General features: G+C 34.4%; 1 protein-coding gene across 1 annotated transcript in view; it reads left to right on the top strand.

The window, feature by feature from the left end:
• Positions 1–17,295, top strand: part of Dnajc13 (DnaJ (Hsp40) homolog, subfamily C, member 13) — a gene marked incomplete in the record, with an annotated part of 131,018 nt that overhangs the window by 44,474 nt on the left and 69,249 nt on the right. Inside the window, 13 exon segments of the mRNA XM_005406836.2 lie at positions 458–499; positions 3,740–3,940; positions 5,948–6,154; positions 6,253–6,348; positions 6,788–6,879; positions 9,903–10,069; positions 10,180–10,259; positions 10,343–10,512; positions 10,877–10,976; positions 12,589–12,696; positions 13,290–13,445; positions 14,194–14,250; positions 16,163–16,284. Coding sequence (XP_005406893.1) covers positions 458–499; positions 3,740–3,940; positions 5,948–6,154; positions 6,253–6,348; positions 6,788–6,879; positions 9,903–10,069; positions 10,180–10,259; positions 10,343–10,512; positions 10,877–10,976; positions 12,589–12,696; positions 13,290–13,445; positions 14,194–14,250; positions 16,163–16,284 — 1,598 coding nt within the window.

Below are 17,295 nucleotides of genomic sequence, written 5' to 3'. Positions count from 1 at the left end.
GTCACTTTTACCAGTGTTTGTGCTAATAAAATTAGTAGAACACCTATAAATGGACTGAATTGAATTAGTTGCTTGAATTTGAATAATTACTGTCCAGATATAAATATTAATACTATTCATATAAATTAAAATTGTTACAATAATGCATTTACTTATTTCAGTAAGTTAAAATAAATTTATGTTTGTGAATAGTTTATCAATAATTAATTCTTTAAATTTTAACATGGAAATTTTATGAGTATCCCATTACAAGTTAATCAAGTTGTAGGGGCCAGGGATGTAGCTCAGCAGCATAAGTGCTTGCCTGGCAAGCCTGAGGTCATGAGTTCAGTTCCTGGTACCAAAAAAAAAAAGTTAATCAAGTTGTGATTTTTACCTCTTTTGGGTAAAGCACTGAACCAGGAGCCTTCTTTACCAGTCTGTTGTCATAAACTGTGATTATGTTTTTTTCTTTCAGAGATTTAGAACTGATTTTTCAGAGGGAAAGATCACAGGAAAGGTATGTATTTTACAATTATTAACATAGATATTTATTTGTTTAAATGTTGCCTTTTATTGTAGAACTCATTCCATAACCTGTATCTTCCTATTGTGGCCAAGCTAAGGGAAAAAGAGAAATATAATTTCCGTTTTCTTGATATTATGTGATAAAGAGATGAAGGTAGTTTTATCAGGACCCTCAAATAAATAGATTTAAGACTTAATTCTAGCAGATGGGAAAAGCATCAGGGAAACAAACCAGAACAGCAACAAAAACTGGTCCCTCAAATACAGTGCAATAATCATTCAGGTAGTTCTTATTCTGTATTCTAAGCAGAAATACCAGTTAAGTATCATAGTGGTGATAATGCTTGTTGGAACAAGTAGTTATTGTTTGGTATAGGAGGTTCCTATTTCAAAAGATTAAAGTTTCAGGTTTAGGTTTATTGAAACTCTTATTTCATGTCCTTGCACTAGATCCAGCCTGTACTAAAGCTTGGCGCGTGGTTCACTGACAGCTTTGGGGAACTCACAGTTGTTTGTTGGGATCTGAAAGTTCCCAGGCCCTTTCTGCATCATGTTGCAGTAACATTTTTTTTTTGTCTTTCCGAGACAGGGTCTCCCTATGCAGTTCAGGCTGGCCTTGAGCTCACTTTGTAGTGCAGGCTGGTCTCGAACTCAAAATGATTCTCCTGCCTCAGCCTCAGGAGTGCTGGGATCACAGGTGTGCGTCACCATGCCTGGCTGCAGTAGCATTTAAACTAAATCAAAATCGTTCAGGAAGGAGGAATGGGTGTTAATGCTTTTTCTAATCACTTGAAATATACTGCTTAAATCCCTGGCTTTTGGGAAAAGGCAGAAACTAAATTCTAATACACTAGCAAAACTATTCCTCTCTCTTAACATGTTCATGACAGGGCCTGAATTCGTATGTCTTATAGTACATGTGTGACTGCCCCATGCATGACTGTACTGCTTCTACCACCAGCAGTACAGGCCACTTCATGGGACAGACGTGTGTGTGCCACCAGTAGTTCAAGCTGGCAGGAATATGTTAAACCCTCATCCTTTTTGCCCAATATTCTACTGCTTGTGTTAGTATACCAGAGCCTCACTAATTTCAATTCTAGCAATTGCCTGGCTGCCCATGAGCCATTTAAAATATTTTAATGGCAAGTTCCTTGTTTCTTTTTCCCGATGACCCATGATCAGATTTCTATAAATCATAACTTAGTGTCCTTATTTTAATTAGCTGGTGAGTTTTCTGTATGTCTCATCTGTGTGGAAAAGTATTCTGTAGATTTTGTTTCTAAGCTTCCCTTTATATCAGTAAACTAGTCACTTAATAGTTTTCACACTTTGAGATAGAAACAATATTTTTGGAAGATTGACGGGTATTTCACCAAATCCTATAGCAGGAGTAAAAAACTCAAAGTGACACCTTCACCTCTCCTCCAGAAAGTTTAGGTTCCACCCCAAATGTTGTGCTGACATAGCTACTCGTACATGAGTTGAATGTGGTCTGAGGCCTCCCTTTGCTTTTGACAATCTCTTGAGTCAAAGTCTAAACCACAGTTTCTCAAAATCCTTCAGGTTTGGCCCCTACAATGCTTGAGGGTAATAGTATGTTTTCATCATCATCTCTCATTAATGGCATTTGATTATCAGCTGGGAGGAATGGACAGTTTTGTTTGGAATGGGTTTGGGGCATGCAAACAAGCCTAGTTTGAAAAAGACTACCATTTTTATGGCCTGTCGTCTACTCCCATTCCTATAAGATGTATGGCAATCTATATATATTCTTGGCTAATGCAGGCCCTTTTGTCTTTCTTCAGAAATTTTTCATGGAACGGTATTCTGTATATCACAAAGGATCAGTGATGCCAAGGGGACTTGATGTGCTATAACCCTATCAGTGTCATTACTGAGTTTAGTTTTGGGATATCTGTGGAGCTATTCATTTATTAATGCCTTCTTCTTTTGCTGAGCACCTAGAAGAGAATTTCTTATTTGAGTACCAGAAGTAGTTGTATGCTTGAGCAACCAATTGATTTTTACCTTAAGAATTATATCATTTACCATTGGTTCCTCTTCTTATGGATGGGTAGAAAACTGGCATTTGGGTATGGATGGGGGATATTCAGTTCACATCAGATACTTTGTAATCCTTACCTTTTTCTGCCTCAGTTTTCCTTTCAATTTATTTTCTTCTGTATCACATAATCTTTTTTTTTTTTTAGTGATAAAACTAGAAGCCAGACATGGAGGTGATACACACCTGTAATCCCAGCATTCTGGGAGGCTGAGGCAGGAGGATCGAAAGTTTGAGTTCTACCTGGGAAATTTCAAGACTTAGTAAGACCCAGTCTCAAAAATTAAAAAAAACAGGATCTGGGATATAGATCAGTACAAAGGCTGTGGATTTAATCCCTGCTACCGCATGTGTAAAGCAGTCAGTCAATCAGTCCATCAATGTGTCTATCTAAGTAATAAATGGGTATTGATCATTCTAATCATTTGATACTCAGCCACTTTAATTCATAAAGGAAATGCTATCATCATGTTCATGTGAAGAAAACTCAAAGATAACTTTTCAGTGGTTTAATTAAAAAATGCCTAAGGTCAAATTCAGGCTTCTGAATTTTTTTTTTTGTATACAAAAGAAGATGCATATTAATGTATAGAGTTGGTCTGGATTATTACAACTTTCCTGAAATGAGACTTAAGTCTTTCTGGTATCATGGATTAAAAGAATGCTTCATCAAAAGTTGAAATGTGTGCCCTGATAAAACACTTTCAGAATACATTTATGTTTAGGATTTCTTTTTTTTTTTTTAAGTGAGTAAACATGTGAGTCCCACTGTGATGCCTAGGCTTGCCTCAAGTTCCTATCTCAGCCTCACGAGTGGGAGGGACTACTATGCCTGACTTCATTTCTTTTTTTTCCTTTTGATTTATGTAAGAGTGACTTAACATTGTTTCACAAAATACTGTAACCCCAAATCTTTGCTCTTTGCCAAGAAAGAGCATATTATCTGCAGTTAGTGATTTTTTGGAGGGGTGGGAATGGTGCTAGGAATTGAACCTATGGCCTTGTGCATGCTATGGAAGTGTTCTAGCAGTGAGCTACATCCCCAGCTAGAGCAATTTTAACTAAATATCTCCTCCATCTCCAACTGTTGTAGCATTTGGATAATAATTGTAAATATTTTATGGTAATCTTAAATATGAACTTAAAAGTAATATTGTTTCTCTCTAGAGGTATAACTGCTATAAGCATCATTGGAGTGATGTAAGGAAACCTGTCATATTGGAAGTAACTCCTGGAGGCTTTGACCAAATTAATCCTGCAACCAACAGAGTACTCTGTTCCTATGACTATAGAAATATTGAAGGCTTTGTAGATCTTTCTGATTATCAAGGAGGATTTTGTATACTTTATGGAGGGTTTAGTAGATTGGTAAGTATTATTTCTTAAAGTACATTTTTTCAAGGATATGACAATTTGAAGAAAAACAGAGTTTTTAGATTTCATTTTGAGATTTCATGTGACTCCTACGGCATTGAAGAGTGCAGGCTTTGGTGTCAAAGATATCTGAACTTGAACCCACTTGCTGTTCTCCAAAATGAGAGCAATACATGTATCATATATTTTTTGTGAAGATTGGATAAACTAACTTAGATAAAATGCTTTGCATAGTGGCTTAATAGTGTTCAGTAAGTGTTGGTTGTAATTACTGTTTTCACTAGTATTAATGTCGTACCTGAAAAGTTTCTAAGCTTTCTTTGAAGAAAGTAATATAAAATCTCTTCATTTTTATGAAGAGTGTTCTTGTCAAGTTATTCACAATATGAAATAGAGTATTCATCAAAACTTGACATTTGGAATTCATTGCATTTTTGTTTTGTATTCTCAATTATAATTAAATTGTGGGGTTGAGGATTTAGCTCAGTGTCATGAGTGCCTGCCTGGCAAGCGCAAGGTCCTGAGTTCAATTCCTGGTACCAAAAAAAAAGGTAAATTGTGGAGTATAGCAAAATGCTGAGGCCCTGATTTTAGTCTGTATTAGAAGCTGAACTGTAGATGTTGAATAACTTTTGAAATATCTTGTCTTCCTTAATAAAATTTAAACCCCAGATCTCAAATTTAAGCAATGTGGAGATTCTCTAAAATGACCAAATTGACCATATTTATAAAATTCTTTCCTCTTGAGAATTTTAATTCCTATGGTTACCTTAGTGACCTGAGAATACTACCTGAAGATTTAGTGTTACCCTTCTCTGGACATCAGAGCAAAACAGGCCTAGAATTTTCAGATACATAAGAGGGTACATAGTAGCCAAAGGGAAATAAACAGAAAGATGAGGTTGGGGAGGCACTAGATAATCTGGTTTAGAAAGTGTAATTTGTTTTTCAGGTGTCTAGGTCTGTTTCTGCCCTAGAATTCACTTTTTCCTCACTTGATTGTTACCATTCAGATTTCCTTCATCTAGGGACATACAAATAGATACTCTTTTACCTCTGAGTTTAGACTCAAAAGATGCAAGTCCAAAGAAAAAACAGTTTTATTCCTATCCTACAGCAGCCTAAAGGGTGTTGTCCTGCTATTTTCCAAAGGCTGTCTCTTTCCTGGGCAGGAGAAATTTGCTGTAATTAACCTCTTGGTAGAAAACATGCCATATTACAGGAATGTGGTCTTTCAGGCTCATAACAACAGAAATGTACCACAGTAATTCACCCAAGCCATGTAACAGGAACAGTAAAGTGAACATTAAGGAAGAGTACTGATGTTCCTCTTACTACCAACATTTCTTACTGCTTATAGTCAGGCCTCTGTATCTGTGGATTCAATCAACTTTGAATAAAAAGTGTTTAGGGAAGAGAAGGTGCATCTTCATTAAGCATATATAGACCATTTTTCTTTCTCATTATTCCCTAAACAACATAGTGTAACAACCATTTGCATATTTACAGTGTATTAATACGGTAAGTAACTGTATGTGTTAGTGTTATAAATAATTAGTATTATAAGTATGGAAAGTATGTGGGAGAACAATTGTAGGTTATGTGCAAATATTACAACATTTTATGTAAATGTGCTCAATACCTGCACATTTCGGTATCCCTGAGAATGAGTCAAGTGCAAAGCTCTACATCCCAGACTTGGTGGTGTTTTCAATGTAGTAGGAGTCTTTCCAGTTACAATACATTACTTATTTACTTCTGATAATTTCTGGTCTTTTTGTTCCCCTCTAGAATGTTTTTTCTCTCTTTTTTTTTTTTTTGGTTTTTCTCCGGTACCAGGAACCGAACTCACGACCTTGCGCTTGCCAGGCAGGCACTTTTGCCGCTGAGCTAAATCCCCAGCCCCCCCCCAGAATGTTAATTTAATCTTTTCTATGAGTTAAGTTTAATCACAGTTTATTTTCATAAACATTGTCCTTATAAATCTTAAAATTTATGCAGCATTTATTTGCATCAGAGCAAAGAGAAGAAATAATCAAAAGTGCAATAGACCATGCTGGCAACTACATAGGTATTTCATTGCGGATAAGGAAAGAACCTTTAGAATTTGAGCAATATTTGAATCTTCGCTTTGGAAAATATAGCACTGATGAATCCATCACATCTTTAGCAGAATTTGTGGTGCAAAAAATATCACCCAGGCACACGGTAAGACCAATGTATGGAAAATAAGAATCTGTTCATCCCATTTTGACAGCTTCATTAATAATGTTCTAATGTGTCTCATTTTCCTGGTATATTTGAAGGAACCTGTGAAAAGAGTTCTAGCGCTTACAGAAACATGTCTAGTAGAACGAGATCCAGCAACCTATAATATTGCAACATTAAAGCCTTTGGGAGAAGTAAGTTTCAGCACTAGCTTACTTGAGATTTCTTCCTATTGATAAATTTGAATACTTTTCTATTTTAATATTTACTCATTCTTAAAGAATGGAAAAAATGCAGAATCTGTATTTAATTCTTAACATATTTCTATTTATTGGTCTTAGAACAGTGAATATTGCAAAAGTTACTTTCCAAGTACATAAAGAGTAGAACTTTTTAATCACTAATTGTATGAAGGGTTAGGGATACAGTGTTTGCCTAGCATGAGCAAGATTGTGATTTTGATTTTTTCCAGCACCATAGGAAAAAAAAAAGAAAATTTGAATGAGACTAACCAACTCTTAAACTCTGATATCATAAACAAGTTATACTTTTAAGTATTGGCTTTGTAAACTAGTGATGTGCAGTTTTTATAATGAAGTACTATAAAACTAAACTTATTTTTGTTTTCACTAGGTATTTGCATTGGTATGTGACTCAGAAAATCCACAACTTTTTACCATTGAATTTATAAAAGGACAAGTTCGGAAATACTCTTCAACAGAAAGGTATTTTTATTTTTAATTCGTCCAGCTTTTGAAATCGTAGCCTGTGCAAGAATAGATAAAGATTTGTACTAGAGAACTTTAAAATTATTTATCTTGGGAAGACACTGTTGCGTATTTAAACTGATCTTCCTTCAGTTTTCAAATTCCTAAAGTCTTAAAAATGATTTGGTTTTGTATGAAATGATGAAAATAAAGTATATTTCCATAACTGGTACTCTCAAAGTATTTTAAAATAGCACCTCTTACTAGCATTAAGTTGTTCAAATAATACGTTCCATTAATACAAATACACTGAAGTTAAACATTTATATTGTAGTCCAGTTAGCAATTTTCTAGAATTTTTTTTGATACCACTATGACATGGCCCTTCCTGTGAAAACCTGTGAGCTGTTACAGCTCACAAACTCCTGTAAGACCCACGTGTGTAACTGCTGTGGTGCTGCACGTGTCTGTATTTCCCTTTGTGTACTAAGCTATGGTAAGAGTACCAGTTCTTACATGCTAGATATTTCTTTCATGTCTTCATATTGAGTTGGACTGAGACTAGTTTTTAAATGTAGTCCAAACATTTCTGGTACATTTTGCCACTGTATACAGTATTATCTTAACTGAGATTCTTCTTCCCTCTTTCTTTTCTTCCCTCTATCTCTTTTTTCCTCCCTTCCTCTTTCTTCCTTCCTGCTTTATCTTCCTGTAGTAGGAAACAGTAAGTTTTCTTATCTTAGAGCTTTCTAGGATAAACAAGCCTGGAAAATTTAAGGAAAAGGTTGTATTTTTCCTCTTACTTTAAGGGGAGAGAATAGCTAAAAAAAAAAATACTGAAGTCTTAGAGGAAGGATCTCAATGAAAGTTTTTCATGTCTCGATATTTAGTTTATCCAGTGCTTTATATACAGTATTCTGCTTAATCCTGATGGTAGCCCTAGAAAGAAGGTGCCATTATCTCCCTAATGCTTACAAGTGGAAAGTAAAGCAGCTTCATTGTGACTTGGGTTAGGAAATGATTTCTTAGATAAACCAAAAACAATTCAGAAAAGGAAAAAAGTTAATTAATTAGGTTTCATCAGATTGTTAAACATGGAAAACATTAAGAAAAAGATAGAATAGATAGAGTATTTCTTTTTTTTAAACAAGGTCTCCCTTGTAATACAGGCTGACCTTGAACTCCCTTGTGTAACCCAGTCTTGCACTGAACTCACAGCAGTCCTCCTGCCTCAGCCTCGCCAGTGCTGGGGGCACAGGAGAGAATATTTCTAAAATATAACCTGATGAAGGCCTAGTATCTAGAATATATAAAGAACTCTTACAATTCAACGCTAAGAAAACAACTGGATAACTGGATAGTAAGTGGGCAAAAGATTTAAATAGCTGCCTTTCTAAAAGAGATATATGCATAGTAAGTGAAGATGGAAAACTTATGAGTCGTTAGGGAAACATCAAAAAGACTGCCAGTGCCAACTGTTGGCAAGGAGAATCTAGAACTCTTATATCTTTGTTAAAAAGAAAACCGCTTTGAAAAATAGTCTAGTAGTTTATTTTAAAGAGAATAAAAATTTTAAAAAACATTAAAAATTATACAGAATTTCAAAACAAGGTGATACGAAATCAACAATGGTTGTTATATTACATATTGTTATCTTCAAAGTAGTTCAGATTATGAGATATAGGCATGCAAAGTTCATCAAAATAAGCATTAATTGTTCCTGTCAGTGAACCAATAGAAATTAGTAGTGCAGTTATCTTAGTTGTCTTGTGTATATATATTTTTTCCCCTTCTTTTTTTCTTTTCTCCATTCCCTCATCCCAGTTGTTCTTTCCTTTTGAGCAGTTCTTTCCCTTTCACAATATCTATTGGACCATTCAGATTTTATTTACTCTTTCAGTTTCTTATACTAGGGAGACGAAACGGTGTTTACACGTGAGTCTGATTTATTTCACTAATGAGTGTGGTCTCTAGTTGCATCCATTTACCTATAAAAGCCTCAAGTTTATTTTTCTTTATAGCTGAGTAATACTCCATTCTATAAAATTACAACATCTTTTTTTATCCATTCCTTGATTGATGATGGGCATTTCAGTTGTTTCCAAGATTTAGCTGTGACAAATTGTGCTGCTATAAACATGGGTGCACATATATTGCTGTGGTATGATGTTTTCGATATACTTACCACATGATCCCTCTAATTCTACTACTAGCTATTTACCCAAGACATATAAAAAATATATGTCCATAGAAGCACTTGCCTGTGTTACTGTTTCATGATAACAAAAAACTAGAAATAATCTACATATGTAATATCTTATAAGTGGGTAGACAAAATTTTGTATGTCTACAATAGACTCCAACTCAGAAATTAAAAGGACTGAACTATTAGTACATCCCACAACTTAGATGAACCTCAAAAGCATAGGACTACATATTAGATAATTTTGTTTTTATGAAATTTGTTTATAACCAAAGTTGTAGAAACAGCATGTCAGTGGTTACCGGGTATTGAAGAGGTCTTGTTATTTTGCAAATAAGCACAAGGAAACTTTGTAAAGGAAGTGTATCAAAGCTAGATTGTGATGATGATTTTACAACTGTATAAATTTATTAAAATTTGTTGCTGAGCATGGTGGCTTGTGCGTAGAGTTCCAACACTTGAGAGGTTGAGGCAGGAGGATTGCTGCAAGTTGAACTTCATAAGCAAGACCTTGACTCAAAAATAGAAAAAAAATTATTAAAATTTGTTAAATATTTTAATTGGGTGCATTTTGTGATTTCTATGTTAGTCCCAAGTAAAGCTGTTAAAGATAATCTTTAAACAAGAAAAAAAAGCATTAAATACAAGTTCACATAGCCGCAAGGTGAAGCAGTAGTGTTTGCACTGAAGACGCTGTCTTGCAGCTCTGCTTTGTGCTTCCACAGTTGGACCACAGTACATCCCCAAGCAGGTTACTACTAAAGGACTTATGCTGTTGCAGATCAGAACTTCCCTTAACTATCAATCTTGACACCTTTTTACCTGTAACCTTGTTTAGAGATTCCTTGTTAGCAAGTTTGCTGGATGGAGTAAGAGCTTCTGGTAATAGAGATGTTTGTGTAAAAATGACATCAACCCAAAAAGGCCAACGATGGGGATTACTCAGCATGCCTGTGGAAGAGGAAGTAGAGAGCCTTCATCTCAGATTCTTAGCTACTCCTCCAAGTAAGTATTGATTTTAATGTAATTATATTTCCATCCATCTACTCGATAATAGTTTAAACATTAGGAATACAAACCTCTAAGTCTTCTTTTTCAATCTTCTCATCTTACAGATGGCAACTTTGCAGATGCCGTATTCCGGTTCAATGCTAATATTTCTTACAGTGGAGTTCTTCATGCAGTGACACAGGATGTAAGATAAATTGTATCATAATTTGTTCACTGTCGTCAGCTTTTGTTATGGAAACATTTCTGAAATACTGTCCCTTCACCCAGGGTCTCTTCTCAGAAAACAAAGAGAAACTGATCAATAATGCTATAACAGCATTATTGTCCCAAGAAGGAGATGTTGTTTCTTCAAACGCAGAACTTGAGAGTCAGTTCCAGGCTGTGAGGAGGCTTGTAGCTTCCAAAGCTGGTTTTCTAGCCTTCACTCAGCTTCCAAAGTAAGTTATTTTTTGAATTTAATTTCTCTTAGACATTTTGAACAACTCAAAAATAAAAAACAATGAATATATTATTTCTTTATGTCTGACTAACCCTGATACCTTTGATATGGTGATTTGGTAGTTTTTCTTCATGAAAAAGGAAGGTGAGCAGCTCCAGTGGACTATTGGGCCCTATACGCTAGTAATATCACTGATTCTTTGTCTTATAGTTTGGCTAACCTTAAAAAAGTGATTCCAGAGGTGTGGATCAAAGTAATGTCATTACCGCCATACTTCAGTGGAAACTTAAGCTAGCCTGTTTTAATAATAAATAACAAATGTTTTGTTACAGCTATTATACGGTTGTTTTTTATTCCAAAAGGTTTCGTGAACGTCTAGGAGTAAAGGTAGTAAAAGCACTCAAGAGGAGCAACAATGGAGTAATCCATGCAGCAGTTGATATGCTTTGTGCCCTCATGTGTGTAAGTAGTAGTTTTCTTAAGGAAACAATTTTCTTAAATTGATGGGAGGTTTTAGTTTCCATCAACCATGATTTTCATTTTACTAATAAAGTCTGTGCTTCGGTATTTCCCACATTGCTCTCACAATCATTTGTTTATTCAGGTAATGTTTAACACATGTTAATACATACCAATGTTCTATCTGCTAGAAATGCAGATATGTTAAGACACAGTGCCTTTCTTCCTGCAGACTGCTGTCAGTCTAGGAAGGTAGGCCTGTTGTATATAGCAGATAGTAGCAGTGGCGTGGGATTACTAAAAAGTCACATTCAATTTTTGGTTGTGCAAGTATGATGAAAGGTTCTTAGTCTTTCTAGAAGACGTTATAATTTGACCTGAATCTTAAAGGATATTCAGGTATCTTTCAGTTCTGAAAAGGCCTTCTTGTAACAGAAAATAGTATACACAAAGGCATGTTTAAAAAGCAACAAATAATAAACAGTCTACATGGGTGGTAATTGTGACAGCTAGAGATGTGCGGAGAGACAGTCATTAAAAGCCTTCTGATCAGAGGAGCTAGAGTTTTATCTTTAGTAAGGAACAAGTAGAAGATTTTTCAGCAAGGGAGCAGAATTGACTTGCAGAAAGCCTACTGTGAGGTATGCAAATAATGAAGGTGAACTTAGAAGCAAGTGTATCAAATTATGTTAGAAATGAGTGCTGAGATGCTGTCAGTGACAGGGAGTATAGGAGGGGCACATTCAGTAGCTATTTGAACAGTACAGGTCTAAGTTGGTGATGTCTTTGTGGAAGGAAAGACAGTTGTTCAATATATCTGAAGTTTCTCATTTATCTGTTTCATGTGTACTATCCAGAATGTTCCTTGTATGAAATGTTGTAGGTAAACTTAATTGTATAGAACAAATCATTTGTATAAAACCTCATATTTGTCCCCAAAAGTAAATTAAAGTTTATTTATTATCCTTACTACAAGAATCATTGAGGTAACTAAAACACATTGAGTCCTTATTACATGTTAGGTACTGACTATGAATTTTACGTGGATCGTTTTGTTTAAGCTTCACGATAGTCCTATGAGATAATTTCTGTTAATCCTATTTTACAGCTGAGGCGAATGAGACTTTGAGAAAGTAACTTAACCTTGCCTACAGTCTCCTAGTTAGAATCAGTATTAAATTAGGATCTGAACTCTGTTTCTAACCATCACGTTGGAATGCTTCTATACCCAGTTAACCCAACAGTCAAAAGATAATCACCTTGATAAAGCAGTATGTTACTAATTTTAGTACTTGTTTAAAATGTTGTTTTATCATCTCAAATTTAAATTCATGAAGGTAGGGGTGTTTGCTTTTTAATAAGGAAGTCTATCACTTGTTAAAGAGTATCTTATACAGTAATATGTCCAGTTGTCAGGCAGATGATCCATGAAATCTGATAAAACTGAAGAGAAATCATCCATTCTGACTGCTTATCTTATCACGAGTTTCCTTTCTGCTTTAAACTTTTAAAGACTATGGTTTTTATTCTTTCAGTGTGTAATGAATACTCTTTATAAATGATTTTTTATAATACCAACACATGACACTGCCTGTGAATTATTTTTAATCAATAGCCCATGCATGATGACTATGACTTAAGACAAGAACAGCTAAACAAAGCTTCTCTTCTCTCTTCAAAGAAGTTTCTGGAAAACTTATTGGAGAAATTTAATTCCCATGTGGTAAGTTGTAATTAAACTTGTCTTCATGAGAAATAACCATTATTGAAAGATATTCTAGAAATATACATGGACATTTTTTTAATGCTAGTGATAAAATACATTCTAATAAACTTTCGCTTCAATGTTATATCCATTGATCTGGAGTAATATGTGGTAAAGCTTTTAGATTTTTGCAGTAATATTCCAGCTTTTTTATTTTTCTGTTTTGTTTAAAATGTCATTGTGAAATAGACTATTTGGAGGTGGACATTCTAAAACATCTAAAAGAGCATGAAGAAATTGCTGGAATTTTCAAGTATTAGCAAAAGTTTTTTCTTACTCAAATGTGCATTTTATTTAGTATACACATTTGAGAAATCTCAGTTATTCTCCTGAAATTTGGCTGAAATTTAGTTGTATTTCTTTTGACAGTGGATTTGTTTCTCATTAGCAAAGGAAGTATGACTTCAGAATCACCAAAATTTGAACTTCATATTGAGAAAGTCAGTGTTTATGTCTGACACAGAGAATAAGAGAAAGGAACACGTTATTGCTGTGCTTTAATTAAAGTTCCCTGTCTCTGAGTCCTTAAGACAGCCTGTTGCTTGTTTCAGGATCATGGGACTGGTGCCCTAGTTATTAGTTCACTCTTGGACTTCCTTACCTTCGCCCTCTGTGCTCCATATAGTGAGACAACTGAAGGGCAGCAGTTCGATATGCTGTTAGAGATGGTGGCCTCCAATGGAAGAACTCTCTTCAAACTCTTTCAGGTAAAACCTCATGCTTTTCTTATTTGGTAACAGTTAATTTAAGAAAACCAGTTCTTGGGTCAGATTATGTTTTTGTGCTTTGCAGTGCTGGGCTTGCAGGGCCTTGCCTTTAGTGCTCTCCCTGTCCAAGTCAGCTTATTTTTAAAATAAGTGCATGCTTCCATTGTAATGACACATGCAACCTTAGGCATGGTGGCATTAAGATACTTTAGCCCACAGGTTTCTTGGTGTTGGATGTAGAGCCCTGTTGATGGAGACTGACTGCTATTTTGACTACTTTGCTGATCTTCTTCCATTGTAAATGTGAAAAATGCATTTTTTTTCTATGGTACATCAAAATTCCTTTTTCTTTACAGATTTCTGAATAAGTTTTAGCTGGGCTATTAATGGAAAATATGGTACTTCATATGTAATACTGTAGAGCTTTTTGTGTAAATATATTTTTATATAAATTTTTATACTTTTTATTTACCAAGTGGTCATTCAAAAAGTATGTTTCACTCTAAAAATAATATGTGTCACCTGTTTCCTCCTAATGTAAACCCTTCCATGTTTGCAAATCTGTATCCATAAAGCTGTACTGTAACAATACCTAAAATATTTGAGCACATTCTGATCTGGCTTTGAGATAAATCCTTTCCTATGACACATAATCTTGCATAAAAGTGTGTTCTCCTTAAGAGCAAAAAGTAAATGTACTGGAAAAACTTGTTTTATTCACTGATACTTTTTCTTCTTTATTTTCAAGCATCCTTCCATGGCAATTATAAAGGGAGCTGGATTGGTTATGAAGGCTATAATAGAGGTGAGAGAACAGTTGTGAAATTTTAAACTTGCTTGAATGTTGATTGTTTTGATTCTCTTTCATTCTTTTATGGGAAACATAGAATACTCTAAGGAAAGTAATTTTCAGTGTTCATTGTGAAATTTTTAAACTTGTTGTAGAAATAATCTTCAATAGTAAGTTATCCAAGTTTTTCCTAAATATAGAGCAAATAAATTTGTTCTTGGCTTACTTGTTTTACTTTAAAATCTAAGTTAGCATTTATTTTTTTCTCTTGTTACTTCATTGGGGAATGATGATGAAAGCATTGAAATCTTAAGGTACTGAGATTACATATAAAAAGATTAATGTGGTTCAGTGCAATGTGATATAAAATAATAATTGCAACAAAAAGTTCCTTATACTAAAGTGCATTTCTAGTCAAGCTCTAGATACCAGGATATGACATAAGTCATGAAGGTGGTACTTCTTGTAGTTTTCTCAGGCTTTTTAAAAGAGAAGATCAGGGGTATGAATATTAACTGCATACTGTAGTGTTTGTAATGACATCAACCTAATGGCTTTTGAATTCTTTTGTTATAGTAGCAATTTAGATAAAGCATAAGTGTTCTCTTTACACCAAAAAACTCAGCTTTTTTTGGTGTTTCAAATACAGCTCACAACAAAATAACAAACAGTTAATATACCCTGAAGTATCTGTTAAATACACAGAAAGATACAAACATTGAACTGATTGGAATATCAAAGGTGTTTTGTTTTTTGTCTTTTTTTTCGCAGTTTTAGTGCACATAAACTATTAAAGGCTCATTTTTACCCTCTAGCTAAGGGTTCTATGCTCAGTCTTATCTTCCAAAATTAAGCACTACATCTTTGACTTTTATATAGCTTATGGTAGCCAAAGACAGTAGGACCATGAGGCCAGATAAAGGTGTGCTCTTGACCTTGACCTACCAATATGCAGCCCTTCCTATAAATTTACCATTTACTCATTATGTGCACAAATATGTGTCATCAAGTATAATCAAAATAATGACTTGCCTTCAGGTATAAACCACAAGTTACATTCATACCTAGTAATTAGAGCCAGTGTCTTCAAAAAGACTTCATTACGGTACTTGAATACTGGAAAGTATCTTATTTTTCCTGATTGTAAAAGCTGTGTGTGCTCTTTCAAGAAAAATTTCTATTTATAGAAAAAATTAAAAGGAACAAATAATACATCACAAATAATTGTACCACCAAGAGGGGTGAATTTCATCTCAGACTTCTATGCTGTTGAAAGATATATATGTAAAGATGTACACTGTATGCATATTTCTATACATGCTGTATACTCATTTGGTATAATTGTATTTATACTTTACACTTTTTTCACTAACATAAATATCTTTTTCTCTTCAACAGAGTTTCTTAAATATCACTGTACTTAATTTGTAGTTCTCTAATCACCTTTGATTAATAGTCCTATTTACAAGCAAAATAAAATCAGAATAAAAAGAATCACCCGCATGTCACATAATTTAAAAAAAAATTTTTGTTCACCATAAAGATGACTGTGTAGCTGTTAACAAGAGCAAGCGAGATTTGCAAATGCCTTCCGTAGGAATAGCTGATTTCCCTGAGTCACCTCTTTCCTTTGTTGACTGATACAGAATCTGGAAATGAACCTAATTTAATATTAAATTTAGTAAAGCATAATTAATGAAAAAAATTGATGTGGAAACTTCTAAACTTCATTCCAAAAGCAAATACTGTCTTAAAAATTACCTGTACTACTATTCCAGTTGTTTTTGGATAATTGGAAGTTGCATTTTAAAATTTTTATTTTATACTGGATAACTATCTTGTTTAAATATGTAAAGTTAGTTTTTTAAAGCTGGGCTAGCTTGTTTCAGATTGCTGCTTTAGGGATCATCTTACCCTTTTTCCAAAGGAAGGTGACAAAGAAATTGCTACAAAAATGCAGGAGCTTGCCCTAAGTGAAGGTGCCTTACCTCGACACTTGCATACTGCGATGTTTACTATAAGTTCAGATCAAAGGATGCTTACAAATAGGTAGGTTATTTAATTTAATTTGCCGTAAGTGAACTTGCTATTTAGAGATTGGGTTTAGATACTACATAAAACAAACTGAGTAGGTGTTTGCATTACTCAAATGTCTTGTTTCCTTTTGATCCACCTAGTTTTTTTCTATTCCTTGTAAGAGGATTGTGCTCCAATGATGATTTTTCCTGCTTATAGATACTTTGGGGTTGGGGGCAGGTACTGTTCTTGTTTAATCCCACTGTCTTATCAGGGTCAACATACTCATGGGACTGAAACATAGGAAAGAGTACCTACTCATGTCCTGGCCTTTTTTCCTGTTTCCTGTGACCTTCTTGTGTGCATATAACTCCATGTGGGAGTCTTTTAAATAGCTTTGGTCAGTTACTGTTCTACTTAAAGAAAACCTGAAATATATTTTCAGCATCAACTAGGCATATCCTAAATCTTTTATAAAACTAATTACCCTTTTGGTAAAACATTATCTTTCTTCCAGTAATTATTCAAGTATAAGGAAATAATCAGTCTATCCCTTTACTCCAACCTACATCAATTCTAGTCCTTTGACTTTTGTGTTTCCTGATCTGTGACTTTGAGCTATCGTAAGCATGCCATATTGTGGTCCTATTAAAAACATTGAATAGGGGCCAGGGATTTAGCTCAGCGGCACAGCGCATGCCTGGCAAGCGAGAGGTCTTGAGTTTGATTCCTGGTACCAGAACCACCCCCCAAAAAAAACCCCATAAAAACATTGAATATTATATATTAAGTCATATTTTTGACTTTTAAAAGTAATAGCATAAATTGTCAACTTACATTCTCTTTATTTCAGTATTTTAAATTTCTATTTTTCGTCAAGTGATGGCTTGCCAATAGTTTTTTTTACTATAAGAAGCTGTCTGCATCCCTCATTGTAAATGTTAGCCACAAAAGTAGTTTTCTCTGTAGCTTGAGAGGACAGAAATATGAAGAATGTTGTTTCCTTTGTACTGTGTTAGCAGTGCTAGATCCCATCTCATTAGA

Source organism: Chinchilla lanigera, unplaced genomic scaffold (assembly GCF_000276665.1).
Source record: "Chinchilla lanigera isolate Chin_1 unplaced genomic scaffold, ChiLan1.0 scaffold00100, whole genome shotgun sequence".
Classification (NCBI taxonomy): domain Eukaryota; kingdom Metazoa; phylum Chordata; class Mammalia; order Rodentia; family Chinchillidae; genus Chinchilla; species Chinchilla lanigera.
Note: the sequence above shows the minus strand (reverse complement) of the source record. Positions and strands in the feature narration are given on the sequence as shown.